At 42.1% G+C, this 17411-nt stretch overlaps 1 protein-coding gene across 2 annotated transcripts in view; it reads right to left on the reverse strand.

Moving 5' to 3' along the window:
- The window catches only part of erbb2 (erb-b2 receptor tyrosine kinase 2), a 30153-nt gene that overhangs the window by 5682 nt on the left and 7060 nt on the right, over window positions 1-17411 (reverse strand). For both annotated transcript variants that reach the window (XM_005463886.4, XM_003458756.5), the window contains exons 2-23: window positions 11814-11965; window positions 11530-11710; window positions 11190-11330; window positions 10316-10381; window positions 10080-10195; window positions 9837-9978; window positions 9594-9722; window positions 8177-8324; window positions 7379-7452; window positions 7179-7269; window positions 5158-5360; window positions 4911-5040; window positions 3588-3678; window positions 3039-3193; window positions 2902-2949; window positions 2655-2793; window positions 2449-2571; window positions 2257-2355; window positions 1980-2165; window positions 1620-1775; window positions 1452-1527; window positions 50-196 (exon numbers count right to left, since the gene is read on the reverse strand). In XM_005463886.4, the coding sequence (XP_005463943.1) occupies window positions 50-196; window positions 1452-1527; window positions 1620-1775; window positions 1980-2165; window positions 2257-2355; window positions 2449-2571; window positions 2655-2793; window positions 2902-2949; window positions 3039-3193; window positions 3588-3678; window positions 4911-5040; window positions 5158-5360; window positions 7179-7269; window positions 7379-7452; window positions 8177-8324; window positions 9594-9722; window positions 9837-9978; window positions 10080-10195; window positions 10316-10381; window positions 11190-11330; window positions 11530-11710; window positions 11814-11965 (2793 nt within the window). The remainder of the gene's footprint in view (window positions 1-49; window positions 197-1451; window positions 1528-1619; window positions 1776-1979; window positions 2166-2256; window positions 2356-2448; window positions 2572-2654; window positions 2794-2901; window positions 2950-3038; window positions 3194-3587; window positions 3679-4910; window positions 5041-5157; window positions 5361-7178; window positions 7270-7378; window positions 7453-8176; window positions 8325-9593; window positions 9723-9836; window positions 9979-10079; window positions 10196-10315; window positions 10382-11189; window positions 11331-11529; window positions 11711-11813; window positions 11966-17411) is intronic.

Raw genomic sequence — 17411 nt, forward strand, 5'->3', positions numbered from 1 at the left:
ACAACATAGACAAAATGTGAAAATCTCTGCTGCAGTGAGAGGTACTGACATTTGACCATGATCATGTAGACATCAATGGTGCAGATAAGGGGTTGGGGAAGCCGCTCGCCCCCCTCTAAAACCTCTGGGATATCTCTTGCTGGAATCGTGTCGTAGGGCTTAGAGCCAAATGTCATCAGCTCCCAAACAGTTACCCCTGCAATTAAAATACAACACCGCAACATTTACTCTAAAATACAACAACAACAACAACAACAAAAAAATCCCATCACCTATAAGGATTTAAAACAACTTTTCTGTGCATGAAGTTAGTTTTAAGACCATTAGGCATTCAAGAAAAACAGAAAAACTATAGAAACACTTAACTCTAAATGTTTTAAGAAATATATTTATGGTTAAAATTTAAGTTAAACAGTTTGCTGTTAAGCTTAGTCTATGGGTGAGACCATCATTCAATCATACAAGAACCCCTCTTGGCCAGTCTCAACTGGATTTATGCATAAAAGATACTGTGACATCATGCGCTGGTGCATGACAATTTCAGGATAGATCTAACTGTTGTGATTGACACCTTGTTAGCCAATGAGTGTACCTTCACACCACCGACAAGCCGCCATAAAGCATGACGAAGATCAATTCAATTCTATTTTATTTATATAGGGCCAAAACATAACAGCAGTTGTGTCAAGGCGCTTAAGACAAGTGTTATTATTTTTATTTAATGTAGCATGTAGCAAAATGCTACTCTACAACAGTCTTTGTTGGTTTCCCACTCCTTTATGCTAACGTAACTAGCTGGATTTAAAATGGAAGTTAGGCTATTTAGCACTACTTAGCATTAAACTGTAATAACTAGCTGTATGTAAACGTTAGTCGAGAAGCTGGGTCCATGGGAATTAGTACTGTTGTGGGGGGCCGCGCCAACTGGGTTCTCCACAACAGCCCCAATTTCTCATGTAGCCCCTTGACAAAATTATTGCCTAGCCTTTTTCGCTTTATACTGTCCGTGGGCAAAATCCTTAGCTGGCCAACAAGGAATGGAATCTTTGGAGAGGACCTAGCTTAGTAACGGAAAAAACGTTATGTTCTTTATGTCTTAACAGACATTCATGCCAAATGCATTTTTTGTGAGCCTCTATCAGCTAATTTGGATCCTTTTAATCCATTACAAAATCACAAATTGTTAAACAAAAGCCATCTACATGAAACAGTGCCAAGACTGGCCAATGGAAATGCTTCTTACATCTCTAAGCATACACTAGTCCCACCCACGTGATTCTGCTCACACAGCAAACAACATTTCTGGATTCACGTTTTAAACAAAATCTTACTTTACTTGCAAATCTATTTTGCTTCATAATTACAATTCAGTGTATTTGATAAGATTTTTCTGATTATTTATTCCTAAGAAAAAGATCAATTTAGAATTCCTAGCCCTGGTTGATGCCTACCGTAGCTCCACACATCACTCTGGTGAGTAAACCTCCTGTGCAGGATAGACTCCAAGGCCATCCATTTGATTGGCACCTGGAAAAACAGATTTCCAGAGAATTTTTAAATAAACGCAACCCTTAACGCCCACAGAGAACATGCTCTGCAAGTCACAACTTCCTTCTCACCTTCCCTCCATCGGCGTGATACTCAGTCTCGTCTATATCAAGCAGACGCGCCAGACCAAAGTCAGTGATCTTCACGTGATTGGGGTTCTTCACCAGGACATTGCGGGCTGCCAAATCTCTGTGGACCAAACGGACCTCCTCCAGATAACTCATCCCCTACACCAACACACACATACACACACACACAGATCCATCACCCTACACGTGTCCACAAATAAACTGGAACCACCGCAAATATGAAAAGACAAGTAAGATAAGAGAGAACTGAACAAAATATACTTCCGCTTATATCACTGCAAGTGGTCACACAAGTACAAGCACGAAAACAGAAATGCAACACCTCGTTTCCTGTTTTTGTACCTTGGCAATCTGGACACACCAGTTGAGTAGGAACTGCGAACCAATGCGGTCCTTGTTCTCTCTGACGTAGTCAAGGAGGCAGCCGTACGGCATCAGCTGAGTGACCAGCTGCACAGTGGAGGTGAGACAAATCCCCAGGAGACGACACACGTACGGGCTGGCGACGCCCGCCATCACATACGCCTCCTGGAAGCAGAGAGAGCAGATGTATTGAGCGTGTGAACTTCATTTCTGTCCACTGTAACTCCTCATGATTTTCTGCCTGGCTTATACTCACATCGAGGATTTCTTTGTTGGCTTTTGGTGAGGTGTTCTCACGCAAAACCTTAATGGCCACTGGGATTTTCACATTTTCCCCATCAGGAGCCCAAATTCCCTGAAACAGTGATCAGAATCATCTCGAACAAAGCTCACCACCCTCTGAACAAACAGCACATAACGTGGTTATGGATGTGCGTGATGACCATACCTTGTAAACAGTGCCAAAGGCCCCCGAACCCAGCACCCTGAGTTTTTTCAGCTCGGTCTCTTTCAATATACGCATCTGAGCTTGATTGGGTGAAGCACCACTCGGCGTTAAAGGCTCCACCAGCTGCACGTGAAGGAGGAAAATAACAGATAAAGACTGCACGCTAAAGCAAAACACACATTTTAATTTGGCACGTCGTCCCTCACCTCGTGCTCCTGCAGGATCCTCCTCATTGTCTCCTTCCTCTTTAGCTTCTTCTGTCTCCTCAAGTAAAAGACCAGCAGAGCCAGCAGGATAATGAAGAGCACCACCCCACCCACTGCAGCCGCGATAGACGTGCCAGGTCTACACAGACACAGAAAGTTTAATGCTGCGCCCATCCATAAAAATCAAAGCTCAATTTGTAACAGCTCCCAGAAAAGCTAACTGAAATAAGTTGTTTAGTGCGCTCACCCTGTCCTGGTATCAATGGGGCAGCCTCGCTCATCCTTCACAGTGCAGCTGAAAGAGAAAAGCACCGTCTGTGAAGTCAGTGTCACTGCGTGCTTGTGTATGTGTGTGACTTTGGGCTTAAATGTGGCGTCACTCACGGTGGCGTGCAGTTGGTCTTGCATGGCAGACAGTGTCCCGTGGCGTTGCTGTATTTCCACACAGTATGCAGATCGCCCTTCACGCCACTGGGACACCGATCCACGCAATTTTCGCCATCCTGGAAGTTCCGACACTCTGTGCAATGTTGAGCACCCTGAGATGCAAACAAATATTTAACAATGTTTATTTTTTTTATTTAACATAAAAAAATAACAAAGAGTTTCTACAGCCCAGTGTGACATCTACATCTACATGTACTCATTATAAATAGCGTAACTCCCTGTGTAAAAATGCTTCAGTAATCTCAGCTCTGCAATGCACCATCAAAAACAAGATATGCAATGAGAATATGCATCCTGCAGTGATGCCACATGCAATTTAAGAAAAGCGAAAAAGGAAAACCCAACCTCATAAACTTGTATTTAATCATACAAACAACAGATCTCTGGGTTAAACTGTCATATGCAAGTACTTTTGAGCTCCAAATGGGGGTTTAAGGAGTTAGAAATCCTATCTAGCCATATGACACTTTGGTCTATGTTTCTTACCGGCCCGTGGCAGGACTCTGAGCCATTGAGGGGTCGACACTGTGGATCACAGGCAACACACTTAGACCCATCTATGTATTCACGTACGGGCCTGCAAAGCGAGCACAAGACGCATGTAAGGTAACATCCCAGAGTTAAATAAAATGCATTTATCTTAAGCATCTGACACCATCCCGAGAAGACACAACTTCAGAAACAAGGAGCCAGCTGCAAGTAACCCGATGAGCTCAATGGCATTTCTTCTTCTATGGACAATCGTGAAGTATCGTATGAACTTTTACCAACTTTCTGCAAACATCACCCTCGTGTTGGAGCGTAAATTTCAGAGTCCAGGATACAATTTCTATCACAGATTCACAATAATTACATTTTTAACTTTTTTTCTGCTTTACATTGAAGAAAAACATTAAACATGTTAATTTAACACCTAGATAGAAAGTAAAATTGCATATGTATGAATTTCCGAATATTCCATGTATTACTGCTTTTTTTAATATAAGCATTTACATGTTATAGAGCAATATACAGGGCACACCACTCACTCCATACTACGGTGACTTCAGAAGTAGTTACGGCAATGATGACTTTAATCAGTTAGATTTGTTAATCTTTTTATTTAGAAACTCTATGAAACTAAACACATAACATTTCTACTTTCCTTGTTAGGTTATGGTTGCGATGACTAAATTCAAGCTACAGTTAGTTGATCATTTTTAAATCCGATCCGAATCAAGGCAAAATAGGCGAGAGAGCAGGGTATGACTTTGCATTTGGCTGCATTCTAAATAAAAAAATCACTAGCTTAATTTGTAGTGTATTATAATAATAATCTCTGTTGTTTGAGTCTTACTAAAAGGCACTGTAATTAGATGGTTGAGCATTTTACTTTAAGCTTGTTTTTGCCAGGCACTTAGCAGACGTAAATTCCTAACTAAGCAAATGTACCATCTAATGGTCGTACTGGGTTAATTTAGTGCACATGTATACAGCGCACCTTTGCTCTGCCATCTTGCATTTACTTTTGTATGTGCATGTATGCACGTCATATCAAACTCAAACAGCGTTATCGCTTGTATTTCTCAATGATCTTAAATTGCTTCAAGGCACACGTTAAATTAAACGCTTTTAATCTGATTTACTGCGATGACACTTTCACAGAGACGACCACATAATCACATCATTAGTTTTTCTGATATATTTACTGAGGAACTAGTTCTGGGAATTATTACAAATAGCACACTGAACAATTAAAGAACATTATCAGTTTTTTTCGCATTGATTTAGTGTTGCCACACCTCTACAAACACACGCAACCCTTCTTACCCCTGATAGAGATCACACTGCTCTACACACTCGGTGCCACGTTGGAAAGTTTGGCAGGACACGCACTGGCTGGGCCCCGGACCCCAACAGCCCGCCTTACAAAGCGAGTGACAAACATTCCTCTCTTTCTCTGAAAACATAGAGACAATGCAGCATGATTCACCCTGTAGTTTTTTTACTGCATTAAACCACAATAAAAAAAAACTTAAGACAGCTGCACGACTAAAAGGTCTGTGGCGTTACTTACCACAGACTGCAGGGTCCTGGTTGTGGCTGACGATGCGGTGCGGACCCTGGGTGGGATGGAGGAGATTCTGCCATGGCACTGAGTTGGTGTAGCACAGCTGTGTGTTGTTGTAAATCAAGACCAAACCTCCACTGACGCTGCGCAGCGACCGCAACCCGAGAGACTCGATGTGCAGATTCTGGATGGCCAGTGAAAACACACCCCTGAATGGATGGAGAGGGAGAAGATGAAGAATTTGAGTGGTAAACAAAGCTTTAAATAAAGAGGAGTGAAAGAAGCAAACAGGAAAAGAGACACAGCTGTATCCCGGTTTTTTCTCTGTGAAAACAAGCTTCCTACAAATAGCGTTTGGGCTCTTCGGAGCAGAGTAAGGATCTTGGTCATTTTGAAGGAACTCAAGGCAGAGCATCATATCAATGTGGCTCCAGCACGGTCACAACAACTGCCCCTACAGAGTAAAATCTGAGAAATCCAAGTGCAAAATTCTCCCACATAGAGAATATATAAGGAATTATTCAGGTGTTCACTGATGAGTACAAGTCTGGAAAAAATACAAAGGTTATTGAGAAATTTATGATGCCACACCGTGCCCACATATTCTGATCCTGCCCTTCCATTCAGAGGTTTTGGATGTAAAAGTGGATGCTACATTCCTGTCCCGGGATCCAGAAAACATTCCTTAAAACATCTGTAGACTTCTAGACTGCTGTTAAAAAAGGAAAACAAAAATGCTGGCTTCAGAAGACACCACCAAACATCGACCTTTTCCTAGAACAATCAATGGATAAGATGGCTTTCACTCTTCAAACTAAGAGTCAAGGAGATAAACAGTGGGGAATAAATGGGTTTGTTATAACAAGATTCAGAACAGTTTATAATCGAAGTGTAAAAGCTCTGATAGAAATATTTTCCTGCAGTGTATTCGATGGCCTTGGGTGATGTTATTAATCTGTTTAAGTCCCTGACGTCATGTTTCATGTTTGTAAAACTGTGTAAAAGGAAAAAAAAAAAAAGACTTCCAAGTGGGAGGAAAAAAGTACTCAAGCATGACTTGTCCTGTCTTGTAGCTGAACTGCTGAGTGACAAAGTCCACATGAAGTCGCGCTTGTTGTGGATGAAGGGATCAAACGGAGGCCCTGGAGACCGAGGTTTGTGTCAGTGTGAAACCAAAAGTGAATGTGGAGCAAAACATTTTCAGACATTCGTTTCAATCGAAAATAATAAAACAGTTCTCAGTTGGAGTTTTTTTTAGCTTTAGCTAAAAGCTGTATTAAAACCGACTCTTTCTCGACATCAACCATGTGTTATACAGCCTGTCTTGCTCATACTCCCTCCACAAAAATGTGATTGGTCACTTCCATCGATGGACCTGGAGAACATTGATCGTAACGTTGCACACATCACCAGCACGGTGATCAGATGGTGCTAACTGTGACCTAGTTTAAGACACTGGCCGGCAGAGCGGCAGTGCTAGCTAATAATTAGCATTTATTACCCTGAAAATGAACAGACTGCCTCAAGTGAAGCAGAAACAGTCGGAAAAAAACTGAACACAAACAAAGACACAGTGTTGGGTGGACACATTGGCATGTAGTGACGCACCGCATGGAAAGAAAATTAAACATGTGCTGCATCTATATAACGATCTTAATACTACAGGACAGCTGTTCAAGGCACATATAGACGATCCGGATGGTGAGGTGGTGTTTATTAATATTTTAAATTACTTAAACTTACTATTATTCTTCATTTAGTTGACTTTTTTATTCAAGTTCCCATCGTGCTCACTTGCATGAGAAGAAAAATACGCTTAGCAGGCACACCTAATGTTTGTTTCCAGCTCGTTGGTAAGTTTATTGATAATAAAGCTGATAATAAAACCACCACAGAAGGAAAAAAAACACACTGCAGTAAAGTGGATTGAGTATGGTTACACAACAGGCTTATTGTGCAAACAGGATGACAAGGGAAATAGTGGTGAGCATGCAGAATAACAGACGAGCAGTTTTAAAAAGTCTTACTTGTAGAGCATCGTGCCTCTGATCACCTTCAGGTTCTCAAACACACTGAGGTTGGTCCACTGCTCTGGCCAGGCATCAATGTAGAGATAACCTGAAAGTTTAAAAAACACACAGAGGTGATGAAAACATTCCAACAGAGAGACTTCAGTGTGAGAAACAGATAAAAAAGCCCACATAGGGTTTAACAAACACTGTGGTACCTGTAATCTCCTCCAGAGTCCTGAAGGCACTCAGCTGCTCCAAAGTCAGGCCTGAGGTGTTCTTCGCAGGATCCCTGGACAGTGTAAGATTTAAGTAAGACTTAAGAGCCACTTTGATTATTGGGAACAATTTTATTTTCTCTTGGCTTGTCCTCTATATTAATATCTTCTTCAGTTTAAGCTTGGATTTTGTAAGAAATGCCTTCGCCAGTCCACACAAGTCATGGAGACGATGTGTCTGCGTGATCTTGAGTCAGAGATACAGATTCAATCCACAGGAGGAAATAGGAGGAATATGCTGAATGCAAGCCTGTTTGTGCAGGTTCAGATCACACTAACCCATTATTGATCCCCCTCCATTACATCAACAATACATCAGAAACCACACGCGCGTTCACTTAAATCAGCTGTCGGGGAATTTTATCAGCATGTAGTATGTCAACCTCAGCAAGTTACAAGTCATGTAAGCAAACCTACAAGCTTTGTATTAACTGTTGGTATTTCTCTACATTATTTGAAATGCTCTTGAATAAGACTGGTGTGGAAACAAATTGGAGCAGTTTTGTCCTCTGTTGACACAAAGTGAAAAACACTTGAGTTTAAAGCCGGTCTGGTTACATGTGCGGGGATAGGCTCGGGCGGCAAAAGGATTGTGTACAAGCTGTTGCTGCAAACTCAAACATTTGAAGTGCTGAATGGGAGGGATGTGGCTCTGTGGCGGAATAAAGTCTCTGGTGTCAAGCTGCTTGTTGTATTTACTGAATTTTACACGTTTCTAAAAATGTAAAAGTCTCTCACCATGAGAAGCTCTCAGAGCGGAAGGCCAGGCTACCGAAAATCTTCGTACACTTGTTGAACTCCTCCACATTGGAAGGCGTTACCACGGCGATGCTGCTGCTGCTGCTGTCGGTGACACCATTGTTGTCTGTACTCGGGCCGAAACACACTATGATACCAACCAGGAAAGGGAGGAAAAAACAAAACAACAACAGACGTTAAACCAAACCAGAGGTTTTCTGGAAGGACTAAAGTTTAACAACAACAATGACTAATAGTCACCCAGCAACATGAACTAGGACATGATCATTGCTGAATGAAACAGATTTGCATTGCATTAAATGGGACAAAGTCTTAAGCCACCACTCATTTATTTATATTTTGCTATGAAAACTGGGAATAGCAGCAGTGATTTATTGACGATGTGCAAAAATTAACAGAAGTACTCCCTTTTGGATTTTTGTAGATTCAACTAAAGAAATGAAAACAAATGATGTGTTTTTGCAACAGGCTGCTAGTACCTAAAGACAGAATTTAAAATGTGTTGCTAAGTTGTTTGTTATGTGTAGACACAACAATGGCTAATCCTTTGAGTTAGGAGACTTTATGTGCTTGAATGATTCACAGGTCAGTTAAGTGGCTTAGCAAACAAAACAACGTTCCTCTGAAAATGGTCAGGTACAAAGACGAGTGAAAATGAGTGAAAAAGCAGCCAATGTCTAAAGAAACACTCTAAAAGACTTTCAGAAAGCCCCAAGAAAGTGCACTTCAAGAAATACCAGAAATCACGACTCCTTGCTTGAAGTTTTTTGAGCAGTACTGTATACAATAATGTTCAACCAGCTCTGAACACTTAGTTTTTCTGCTCTTAGCTTGGTATGATGTCAATAAGAGTGGATATTGTCGTCACCTGCAAACAGACCGGACCGACCTGCTGTTCAAATCTTTAAATCTGTTTACGATGGGCAGTGAATCAGAAAAAAGGAGCCATAACAACTTGTTTTCAGACAGTGGGTGAGCTGAACGGTTGCACCAAGGCCCATTATAACATAACTAAGAATTATTGTGAGCATTGAATCATGCAAAGCTACTCCAGGAGAATCCAAGAATAAAAATATGAAGATGAAAATGAGCACCACAGATCCCGGAGGCTTGGTATGAGGAAGCAGAGACAGGAGAATTATGCTAGCATGATTTTAACAAGGTTATAAAGGTGACTGAGAAATTAACAAGCTAAACTAACGACATGGGCAGTCAGGTGGACCAGATTACTGAACCTGATTTGTCGAGTTAACTCAAATCTAGAACTATCTTCCGCTTCCAAGTTGATGTTTTTATTCACACTAATTAGCAGGTAAATCTAATAAAGCTGCCACTGTGTGCGTGTGTTTGTAAACAACATGATATTTCCCAGGAGAAAACAGAATGACTACTTCACCTTTGGGACAGTCTCCTTCACACTTATCACATTTCTGCGTCTCCGTCCCATCAGGTTGGGTGACGACAACTTCCTGGTTGTTTGGGGGGCAAGATAAAGTACAGGCCACTTCCAACGCCAGATAGTTATCTACAGGGCAGGAGACAAAGTGTCCAAGGTGTGTGGCAGGGATTTAAAAAAAATCATCAAGCGTGTGATAGCTTTCTTGGTTAAGCAGAATTTTTTTTTAAGGCAAACTCTTACAAGGACACGTCTTGACACAGGTTGCTCCAAAGTTAAACTTCCCATGTGGGTTGGATAGGGACTGAAACGTGACGGGGTCATAGGTGGTGGGCAGTGGACAGTTCTCTTTACATACACCGCTGTCGTTGAAGTGACGACAAGCCTGCAGAGAGGAGGAAGGAGGAAACATGTTTCTCCAGTAAGGAAAAAGTAAAAAGGAGATTACACTGCAGATAAGAAAACAAAAACAACAGGACTGTTTACCAGACAGTCTGAGTCTTTGGGTCCAGTGCATCCAGCTGCACACTGCAGGTGACAGCAGTCGTTGGGTAGAGGACCTTTACATCGCTGGCAGCCAGACGCACATTTAGCTCGGGTCACTTTAAACATACACAGAAAAAACACAAAAAAAACAGTCAACATTTCAGCGAAACTTCATCTGCTCTGCTTTTGTCTAAATAAAACTACATAACATGACGATGTGCGTGATTTTAACTCACGAATTTGGCAATCCTGAGGAGTCTCTCCCCAGCATCTTTTCCCGCATGCAGGCGAACAACTTGGACCTGCACCAGAAGAAAGCCAGGAATAAAAACCAGGGAAAGCTGAGCCACAATTTTACAAGAAAGACAAAGATTCAAGAGCGTGCAGACATTCTGGCTGATCTGTGTTTATGAAAGGCACCAGTACGGTTCATGAGAGCCGTTTGCTGGAAGGTCAAGCCCTAGAAAAAAATCTATGTAAAGTATCCAAAACCAACATAAACGATTTATGCCCACATTAGGATTTATAAACCCGCTTCCAAAATTGTTGGGACACAGCGTTAGAATGTAAAATAAAAACAGAATGCAATGATCTCACAAAGCCACATTTTATCCCCAGTGGGACAAAGAAAACACATCAAATGTTAAAACTGAGGCATTTTACTATTTGATGAAAAATATTTTGAAGCTGGTGGCAACAACATGTCTCGAAAAATTGAGACAGGGCAACAAAAAGCTGGAAAAGCAAGCGGTTGCTAAAAAGAAACAGCTGGAGGAACATTTTGCAACTAATGAGGTTAACTGGCAACAGGTCACTAACATGACTGGGTATAAAAAAGAGAGGAGATGAGTTTCTCAGGAATAAAGATGGGCCGAGGTTCACTAATCTGCAAAAACTGTGTCTTCAAAATGTGGAAAGATTTTGGAATAATGCTCCTCAACGTAATGATGGTGCCTTTACACATCTGGAAAGGCAGCATCAGTGCTGAAAGCTATACACGGGTTTTAGATCAACCAGGAAACATCTGACATGTAAAATGACTTTATGACATCGACAAATCACTGCATGATGTTTCTCTTTGTTCACTATTAGAGTCAGTCAGCTGCTCACAGTTAGGAGGCCGAGGCTGCAGTTGGTGTTCCTTGGCGCGGCCATTCTGCTCATCCAAGATGTCCGTCAAATTGATGTTCTGGGGGTCTGGGAAGCACAGCTGGGGGTTCCCCCAAATATACACTGCGCCCAGCAGGATCTCTGCAGGACAGACAATACATAAAAGTGACTCCACAACTTATAGAAGATAACAGATGCTGAGAGAAACGGGCCTCTGTTCTGACCAATCTTCGAATGAAACACTTCAGTGTTTTAAAGCTGGCAGCTGACGACAATAAAATGAGTCTGAGCTCCAGACTTGTCACATCGAATTATGCCGGATTTGAGGAAAACCTCTGACCTGTGAGGCTACGAAGCCGGAGCGTCCTCAGCCCCTGACCGGCGTGAGTGTTATCCAGCACAGCCAGCGCGTAGCTGGAGTTGTACAACTGGCTGCCTCTTATGATCCGAAGGCTGTCTAAGGGCAACAGGCTCACAGAAACATGAGCAACGAGTACATAACCCTGTACCTCCACAATCCCCTGGTGAAGAACAGAAGAAGAGAGACAAAGGTGAGGAACACTGGAGCTAACCAAGCTTATTAACTGTATTAACATTTTCTTTGCGTTTCCATTCAAACTATACCTGCAGGAAGGAGAGGTCAGGGTTTCCATGGAGGTGTGTAATCTCCAAGTTTCCATGAACAACCTGGCAACCGGTGTAGAGCAGCCTCAGGGTCTCATAGTGGTTTTCCAGGCTGGAGGGCAGGGCCAGCTTCATGTCTGTACCCCGACAGACTGCAAGGCAAAGAGACGAAGTGGCAATTTTTATAACCTGCCAAGAACTACAACCTACAGTATATAGAAACAAAAACCCAACTTTCTTCAATGCAACATTAAACTTTTCATTCGGCAGAATTCTAGCATTTTATGGGTTAAAATATCATCCCTACAAGAAAAACTAAATGACATACAGTAGTCTGCAAAAGCTGTGAGCCAACCTTCATTTATTTTTATTTCACTTGGAAAATTGGAACATGGGCAAACATATGCAGTGCAGTATAATAAGGCAAAACAGAGTTTGTACAATTCTAACAAACTTGAAAGTCAACGCAAGTCAATACAGCCTGAACTCTCTAGGTCAAGGTTTCTTGTCATTTCTTTAAGTAATCTACAGGAATAGTTCGCCAGGTTTCTTGAGGGACATTCAAAGCTATTCTTTGGATGTTGGCTTCTTTTGTTCTGTTCTCTCTCAAGATGATCCCACACTGCTTTATTAATGTTGAGGCCTGGGCTCTGGAGGAGGCCAATCCATGACCATGATAGTGTTTCATTGTGTGTGTCTATCCATGTACACTTTTACTGCATGACAGTGTGTCAAGTTAAAAAATGAAGCTGCTGCCAATCAGACTCTTTCCAGATGGTATTACATAGGGGATCGACACCTGACAGTACTTCTCTGCATACATAATTTCATCAATTTTGGCAAGATGTCCAACACCACTGGCAGAAATGGCTCCCTCAGCCTTTTCTCACCATTTCCCTGCCTTAATAACAGCTTCTTGTCAGCCACCCTTCCAGTGAGATTGAAGAGTCAGATTTAGCTCTCGTCCTTAAATGCTATTCATCTGCTGTAGATAGTGTTAGCTTACTACTACTCCAACTTTTTAGGGACACATCGTCCACCATGCTGAAATATGCCAACTTTCCAGTTCTTTGGGATTCACTTTGTTGGTGCAAAAATACTATTATGCCTGCCAAACTCATTTTTCACAGATTCCTACTAAAGAAAACGGAACAAATTATGTTTATTGCAACAAGCTGCTAGAGCCTAAAGATATAATTTAAAATGTGCTCTTTGCTAAGTTGTCTGTTAAGTTCATGCCTTTTTTAAGCTTTTTTAATGATTCATAGGTCAACATTAAGACCTTTGAAAGACCTCCAAAACCCTGGAGGACTATTGCTTAAGACTACTATAACATTTCCAAGAAAGTCTGGCTCCTTGGAAGCAAAATATAAAGAACTGAGATACTTTTGCACAGTACTAAGTGTTGTTTTAAATATTGACAGGCGATTTGCAAAAACTACAATAATATGTAGACTTTTTAATCCAGAAAAAAGTGCAACAACCTTTCCTGGGCTGGCAGCTCTTGCAGAGCTCTTGTCTGTGCAGACGGAGGGTTGTGAGATCACGGGGCAGTTTTTTTTTGGGACATCCTAATGTAAACGTTTACAACAGTCTTTTCTTTTTTTGGTTCCTTTTTTCATGTGTACAGACACCTAAGTGGTAATGAATGTAAGGCTTGGACTCCACATAACTTGACTCCAACTATTCACAAGCAGCCTAAATAGAAATACAAGCCGCACGCACAGCCTCCGTCTGCGTCTTAGTATATATATATATGATATATTTTCCCCTGGCAGGAGATTCCTCTCAGTGGGTCACACACAGAATTGAATTCGGGGGTCATACAGCATTATAATTCACAGGGGCTTTTGCAGACACATAGCTCTCATGCCTTAGCAAGCAGTCACACGGTGAACAGTCCCTCCTCTCTCGAGGTTATAAATGACTTCCCTTGGCTCCTTTCCAGCAGCCCCTCAACAGTCAACCCACTTTTCTTCATTGAAGCCCCTCAACCTCACTACTGAGCCATCTCTCTCCCTGCCATTTTGGAAAACACAGAAGCAGGCACATCACAGGAAGAACGGGAAGTCCTGGCAGCCGGGACAAGGCCGATTTCCATGACACAGTGAGGCTACCGGCAGACTTCGGGAGATACGTCTTATCATGTGTGTGCGTCTGCCACGTGCGAAGTTTCCTGGAGATGGCAGAGCACACAGACCTATATTACCCCTCCTGCAACTCAGCTAAAGAAGTACCGAAGCATTAATAAAGGCCGCAATAATCCGACAGCGAGCTACTGCAGTAAATGTGTCTATGATTAACCGTGCGGCTGCCAAAAATACACACCCAGCCTCTGCAACTTGTGTCAAATAACAAATCAAATGACTAATCGCCGACTCCTTCAATTATGTCATCATGGAAAATAGTTTTGGAAGTCAAGCCAAGAGTGGAGATGCACTCTCATCCTCTGGCATTTTAATCATTTTCAATAAGACAGAACTTCTAAAACACAAACAGCTTTCCCCGAGTGTGACAAAAAAACTCAGAGAAGCTGGACGTCTCCGGCTTTGGGGATTAGGGAAATGTGCTGTAACAGAGAGCTCAACAGAGCACATTATCCGTTTCTGAAAAGTGTGCGTAAAGCCCGTCCTCAGTTTCCTCTCCCTTTATTCCCTCATTGTTTGCTCTCCAAAAGTCTCTCAGCAACGCCTGTGTGTGCGTGGACTTGTGAGGAGCTCCCGGCCTAAAATACTCTCCCTTTTATCGCTCACGTTACTCAGCCTGCCCGTGGTCAAGACGCTACCCCTTACTTTCCCCATTCGAAATTCACTTCCTGCCTCTTCAAAGGTTAATCTAAGCAGTTATCGAAGAAATTCTCCTCACATCCTCTCTGATCACTCGTGTCTTTTAAATTCTCTCAGAGTCTGAGTTGTTGCTCAACTGCAATCATCCTCTGGTAAGTGCAATTTAATAGAAAGGTGTGTGGTTGCATATCTAGAAGATGACACACACAGTTTTGGATTTTCCCAGTAAAAGGGGGATGGTATGGGGATCGGCACCAAGTTTTGATCAAAGCTACATCGGTGACCTGTGACCTTCCAGTTCACAAGGTGATTGCACGCCGTGTCACGTGTACGCGCATTAATGCTGCCTGCTGCGCAGCATGTAATGCCAATTTGCCACTGGAAACTTCCACTGCTCAGGTGTGTTTTGATAGAGAGCAACAACAGCGAGGGAAGTATTTTTCCTACATTCCCGTCTGTTTCTCTGAGTTCTGACACCACTCACGCTCTCTCCAGTCTAAATTAATTACTGTCACATTTGTTGTTCTGACAAAATTACACAGGCTCAAAGGAACCCGATTATCTGAGACCGTGCCTGTGCTCCCACTGCCCACTTGTTCACGCGCTCACTCAGTAGTGACGCGCTGCAGACAGCTGTTGATGCAGTTTGGACATCATTTAAATGAAGCCCTGCGATGTAATTACCCGCCGGATATTTCTAATTAGTTCTGTTGTTAAAACAGCTGCAGCTGCACTACAGTTGAAGCCATGGAAACATCAGCAGTGCTATTTTTGGATAAGTACACAATGTAACTGACATATCTCTCCGTAACATTTAAAAAAGAATTTATAAGTCAAATCTGTGCACGTAGAGATTTATTTGAAACACACTTTGGCTGAACTGCACCCTGTTACGTAAGCATGATGGAAACCATAGATTCAACTGTGCTATTATGTTATAATCTTCAATACATTCGCGTGAACAATGCCACCCCTTAAAGTTACTTCACACTGAATCAGCATGGATACACAGATATATACACATACACAGCAGGAGCAAGTCAATGCATTTAGGCATGTAGTTCAAACTGAGCATCAGAATGGGGAAGAAAGATGATTTAAGTGAGCCTGGTTGTCGGTTTGAGTACTTCAGAAACTGCTGATCTACCATCAGTAGGATTTACACAGAGTGGTTCAAAATAGAGACTATATCTTGTGGCGGAAGTGTTTTGTCAGTGCCAGAAGTTAAACTGCTTTGTTTTTTTATGGGAAGGCAACAGTAACTCAAATAACCACTCGTTACAACCAAGGTATGCAGAAGAGCATCTCTGAATGCATAAAACATCCAACCTGAAGCAGAAGACCACACTGTGTGCCCTTTTTGTCAGCTAAGAACTGCTCTCAGCTCTCACAGGCACACCAGAACTGGACAAAGAAGAGCCAGGCTTGTATCACCAGTTCAAGCGGTGTGGGGATATTTTCTTTGGGTCACCATGTGAGCATCGCTTACACTCCACAGCCTGTTTGAGTATTGTTGCCATCCCTTTATGACCACGTCTTCTGATGGCTGCTTGCAGCAGGATAAAACCCCATGTCACAAAGCTCAAATCATCTCAAACTGGTTTCTTGACCATGACCAATCAGATCGCTGTACTTAAATGGCCTCCAGAGCCACCAGATCCCAAAACATTAAGGACATGGTGGTGAAAGAGGTTCACATCGTTAAATAGCCATGTAGCCAAAATATCTCCAGCAGCTGTGTGATGCTATCATGTCGATATGGAACAAAATCTCCGATGAACATTTCCGGCACCTTGTTGAATCTATGCCACAAAGAATTACAGCAGAGCTGAAAGCAAAAGGAAGTCCAGCTGGTAATAGCAAGATGCAATGAAGTGTCCAGTGTTTATACATTTATAATAGGAGAGGAGCTTAGCAACTATTCTCAAAAGGGTAAGATAAATCACATTAGCTCCATATCTGCTCACAGCTCAGTCATTAGCCATCATTACAAGGACATAAATAACTGGAATAAAAGCCTGAACGATATAAAAATGTTTCATGTGAACACAATCTGAAGGTTCTAACTGATAACGCTCCTTTGGATCAAAATTTCCTTTCAATTAACATAGGTGGGTGATACAGACCTCAGTCAGATCGGTGTGTATGTACACGCACCCCATCCTTACTGCGCGTGCCTGTTATATGGCAACGCAACAAGAACACAGTGTGGGTCCATTTGAAAAAGAAAAATGACGCAAAAGTCAAACACACGAGAGAAACTCATGACTTCCTCTGTTCAAACCGTCGATGCATGTAAATGCACAACATGATCGGATTGAAATTGTGCACAGGTAAACATGAATATCGACTCTAGCCAGTGACTCTACCTGTGCTCGTTTAAATTCATCCAACTACTTTCAGGTTTGTTATCATGTCCTAATTTGGGTAACAGCAGTTTAGCATATCATTAATCTCAAAGCATCCTTAAGGTGTCTGTATATGTCAACCAAGCCTCGCACTTGGGGACAACCTGTTAAAGATAGGGTTGCTGTCAGGTTAACATGTGAAACGTGGTGGAAATAACTGCAAAGAGATAAAAAGAACAACTTTGTTTCCGTCTTTTACACGTTGTTTACTTCATGATTAACCGTCACTAGCAGTTTAAGCACAGCGGCTTGTTTACCAGTTCTGACTTTACAAAACTAGTATTACGACCTTGAGCTCTGTGGTATGCCAAACATTAGTTAAGTCCAACTCTATCGAGACTTAACACAAATGTAGTGATGAAAGGAAGGGAAGCCAGCAGATGGGCAAGTCTGGACAGTATGAT

This window comes from Oreochromis niloticus, linkage group LG8, assembly GCF_001858045.2.
Source record: "Oreochromis niloticus isolate F11D_XX linkage group LG8, O_niloticus_UMD_NMBU, whole genome shotgun sequence".
Taxonomy (NCBI): domain Eukaryota; kingdom Metazoa; phylum Chordata; class Actinopteri; order Cichliformes; family Cichlidae; genus Oreochromis; species Oreochromis niloticus.